This window comes from Bufo gargarizans, unplaced genomic scaffold (genome assembly GCF_014858855.1).
Source record: "Bufo gargarizans isolate SCDJY-AF-19 unplaced genomic scaffold, ASM1485885v1 original_scaffold_2082_pilon, whole genome shotgun sequence".
NCBI lineage: Eukaryota > Metazoa > Chordata > Amphibia > Anura > Bufonidae > Bufo > Bufo gargarizans.
Genome location: NW_025334634.1, coordinates 1,550 through 5,132, shown reverse-complemented (window position 1 = coordinate 5,132; position 3,583 = coordinate 1,550). Strand labels below are relative to the sequence as shown.

The 3,583-nt window shown below is 42.6% G+C and overlaps 1 protein-coding gene across 1 annotated transcript; it reads right to left on the bottom strand.

Moving 5' to 3' along the window:
- Nucleotides 1–887: 887 nt before the first annotated feature.
- On the bottom strand, nt 888–2,938 carry LOC122923939 (protein Wnt-9a; the record flags this gene model as incomplete). The annotated part of the gene is made up of 1 exon (XM_044274824.1): nt 888–2,938. A coding segment is annotated over one exon (474 nt), but the record flags the coding sequence as incomplete, so codon positions are not given.
- Nucleotides 2,939–3,583: the final 645 nt, after the last annotated feature.

Sequence of the window (3,583 nt, the reverse complement as noted above, 5' to 3'; positions counted from 1 at the left end):
AATTGTTCAACATTTAGGGTTTATGAGAATCTCAAGAGTTTATAAAATTAGAAAAGAACATTTTCTAGATTCCAGCAGAGACTATGGATAGGGGGCTCACAGGGAAATCCAACGTGATGGTTGATAATGATGACAGATCCAAAGGGTCAAGGTTATACTGATAGTCCGGATTGACAGTCCCGTTGGTCTGAGTGTATGGAGCATTCTCTGGAACAGTTAAGTTGTAATGACTCTGTTGCTGTTTTTTGTTCAATTTGCTCTCCACCATTCTGTGGAGTGGAGAAAGAAAATTCATGGCCACTCTGAACAGGAATTACCCAGGCTAACGGGAGCAACACCGACCAGGCCAACAGGGCATCATTGACCCTCAACTGAGCGATACTAACCAGTTTGACCAATTTGCCTGCATAACACTGACTAAAGGTAACCATGTCTCTTGGATAGCGGTCACCCCAACAATTGTTCGATCAACAGCTCTCAACCAACTATGGATGTTGAAAAGTGAGGAAAGTTGGACTCCTCTGTCCTCTCCAGGCCCCTCTGGTCGAGGCTTATTGGTGTGGGAACAAAGGATTGACAATTTTTTGTAACCTTTGACCTCACAGTACTTGTCAACGTTTTAAACTTTACAATTACTGACTAGTGGTCACTAAGGACCTATTTACGTTTTAGGATCAAGTACTGTTTTTCCTTTTAAAACTTCACTTTTATTCTATTATTTAATATACATTGTCCTTTTAATCTTAGTCTATAGTATATTAGTAGAATTAAATAAGATTAAAAGGACAATGTATATTAAATAATAGAATAAAAGTGAAGTTTTAAAAGGAAAAACAGTACTTGATCCTAAAACGTAAATAGGTCCTTAGTGACCACTAGTCAGTAATTGTAAAGGAACAAAGGATTGGGCATGACCAACGTCTGCCGTCGAGGGGGAGTCAGGAAACTCCTATACATGTTAAGTAGTTGGAGAGTCTTCTCAAAATTTGTAAATTTGGATGACTTTCCTCGAAAGTATGTGGGCATCTTAAGTCACCTAAGCAACCTTGACCAACTTACTTGAGCAACAGTGAGCCATTACACACCAAGTTGGTAATGAAAATGTTACCATACACCCATATTGAACCAATTTAAGATCTCAATAACAAAGTGCTCGAGATAATACCTAAATTAACCTAACATCTGTTGCACAGAAGAATGATGGTCGCTCCCCATCATGTTGATGGACTGAATGCTTTTCTTTGGCATTTAATTGTGTAATTCACTATTAGAACTTTTGTTGGCAGAATGAAGGCCAACGTGCTCCCCATGGAGGAGAAGTTGAGCCCCTAAATTACACTCTACAGGATTGTACTCAGCTTGGTCTATATCTAGGATCTACCCAAGCAGCTTTGTCATGCACACAAAAAAAGATTTCCAAGCAACATTCATTAAGCTGGTCTCGTTAATATAAAATATCTGTCTACTTCACAGCTTAGCAAAGGCACGGGAAGTGTTCCTGTCTTGTGTGGTTTGGCAAACGATACTCCAAGATTTGTGTAGCTGGCACATCTGATGAATGCGCCATAGTCCTTAATATAGTGGTTTTAGAGCAATCTACAGTATCTAAGAGGGTTTTATAGCTCCCAGTATTACAGTAAGTGGAATGAAGTCACTTTTTGGATTAAACCACTGTTACATTAAAATGTAACATGGTGGGGGGGAAGGGGGTAGGCATCACCCTGACTCCGGTTACGACAAAGGTTCAGGTAACCTTCATAGGGTTAGTTTTAATCAAGGAAAAGCTAAATATACGTCTATATATTCATATCTTTATACAATGAAAAATAAATTTCTTCTAGTGGTTTTTAAGACAGTGATAGTGCTAAAAAGGCATCGGAGTTCTCTCGAAGCCGTAGTCTAAAGAAACTATGACTCAACCTACGTAGATCTTCACTGATCTACGACAGAACGGATCTCCTCCTAAGGTCAGTTCTGGTTTGCAGCGTTGGTTCTAGTGTCCTACAATGGGGTGAAGTGCAGGATACTGGTGGTGCGTTACCTCGTAAGGGGGCAAAAACAAAAGTAAAAAACAAGATGAGCTAAACGGGATCATAGAACTGTTCCCTTCTCATCAATCTGAATTCATGAGGTTGTCTCCAGTCGAGCATCCAGGGGTAACAGACTGGGTCACCAACCATGCATGTGACAGTCTAGATGTTCACAGAAGTTGGAGAACAGAGATGATTATGATGACGACCATGTGAACAGATGGCATTGGAATGTCCTCTAGCAACCCAAAGGGCGCTGTCATTATCCATGACTCTTCGCAAACCCAGAACATCGACGACAACAATGAGTTGGGTTTCTCTGAACCCTACAAAGTGCTTTTGTCCTATAGAGCTCTCCATCCGACAAGAACGTCTGTCAAACCCTGTTTGTTTCCATGATAGTGTCCAAAATTTCTGTGGCCTCGGAGAGCCGGCTAGTCTTTGCAGGTGTAGACTTCCTCTCTTTGAGTACACTGTTTGCACTCCACATAGCAGCACCAGCGGACCTGACACTGGCAGGGTCTCGTCACCACCTTGCTTTGGGTATTATGTCCGCGACCACAGCAAATGCTGTCGCAGTTTTTGTCTTTGTAACATCTCCTCCCGAACGTTCCGGGAGAATACTTGCTCGTCAGGCAAAAGTTTGGCGAGTCATCAATGTAAATTAGGTCTGTAGTCCTTGGGATGTGGTCAGTATGACTGGAAACAGGTTTTTTGGCTGGAGAAATGTCCCCTTCCCCCGTAGCTTCATTGGTGGTACTTCCTACTTTTAGCGAAGTCTCATATTTTTGCTTCAATTGCTTTCCAATTTCGTGAAAAGGCGAGAGCTGCCTCCAACAGGTGCGGACTGTGCAAGATCCAGACACTCCGTGACATTTGCAAGTGGTCTTCACTCCAGCTTTTATGACCTAAAATAACAAAAAGCAGTTAGATTCTGAAACAAATGGAGAGGTGCATTCTGCTGGCTGACAACCCCTCCGGTACTCATAGTGGCAGCACTGGGTAGTCACATTTCTGTCCTGTAACCTTAATCCTTGAGATGAAGTAAATGAGACCTGGCAGATCGAGAGGCTGAGTTAACCAATAACAGGTTCCTGGAATGTTTGACTTCATGGAAAGTTGTCGAGGTCCCAGATCTCTGGATTTAATTCACCTGCCGCCCTCTCCCCAGATGGATCCATTTATCATTGTTTGCCAACATAAAACGCCAGAAAAAAAACAAAAAGGAAAAACCCTCCCTTATAAAAATAACCGCGCTCTTAAAGGGAATTCCACCTTAATGAACCTCCTGACGTCACGGCTCTTGCAGGATCCGCACACATGCTGAGGCGCTGTACGTTTGCTGCAGGGCTGACGTGAGCTCAGGCGTCTTGTCGATTCATTTAGGTGGAACCCCCCTTAAAGTGGAGAGTTATTATATTTTACCCTCTTTTGGTCCACAAAAGGGTTGTGCTCCTGAACAGGATACTCAATGACGGCTCATGCCATTGTATGAAAGTGTCCTGTGACATCAGCTGGGCTGCCTGATGAGGGTTATAGTGCAGAGATTTATC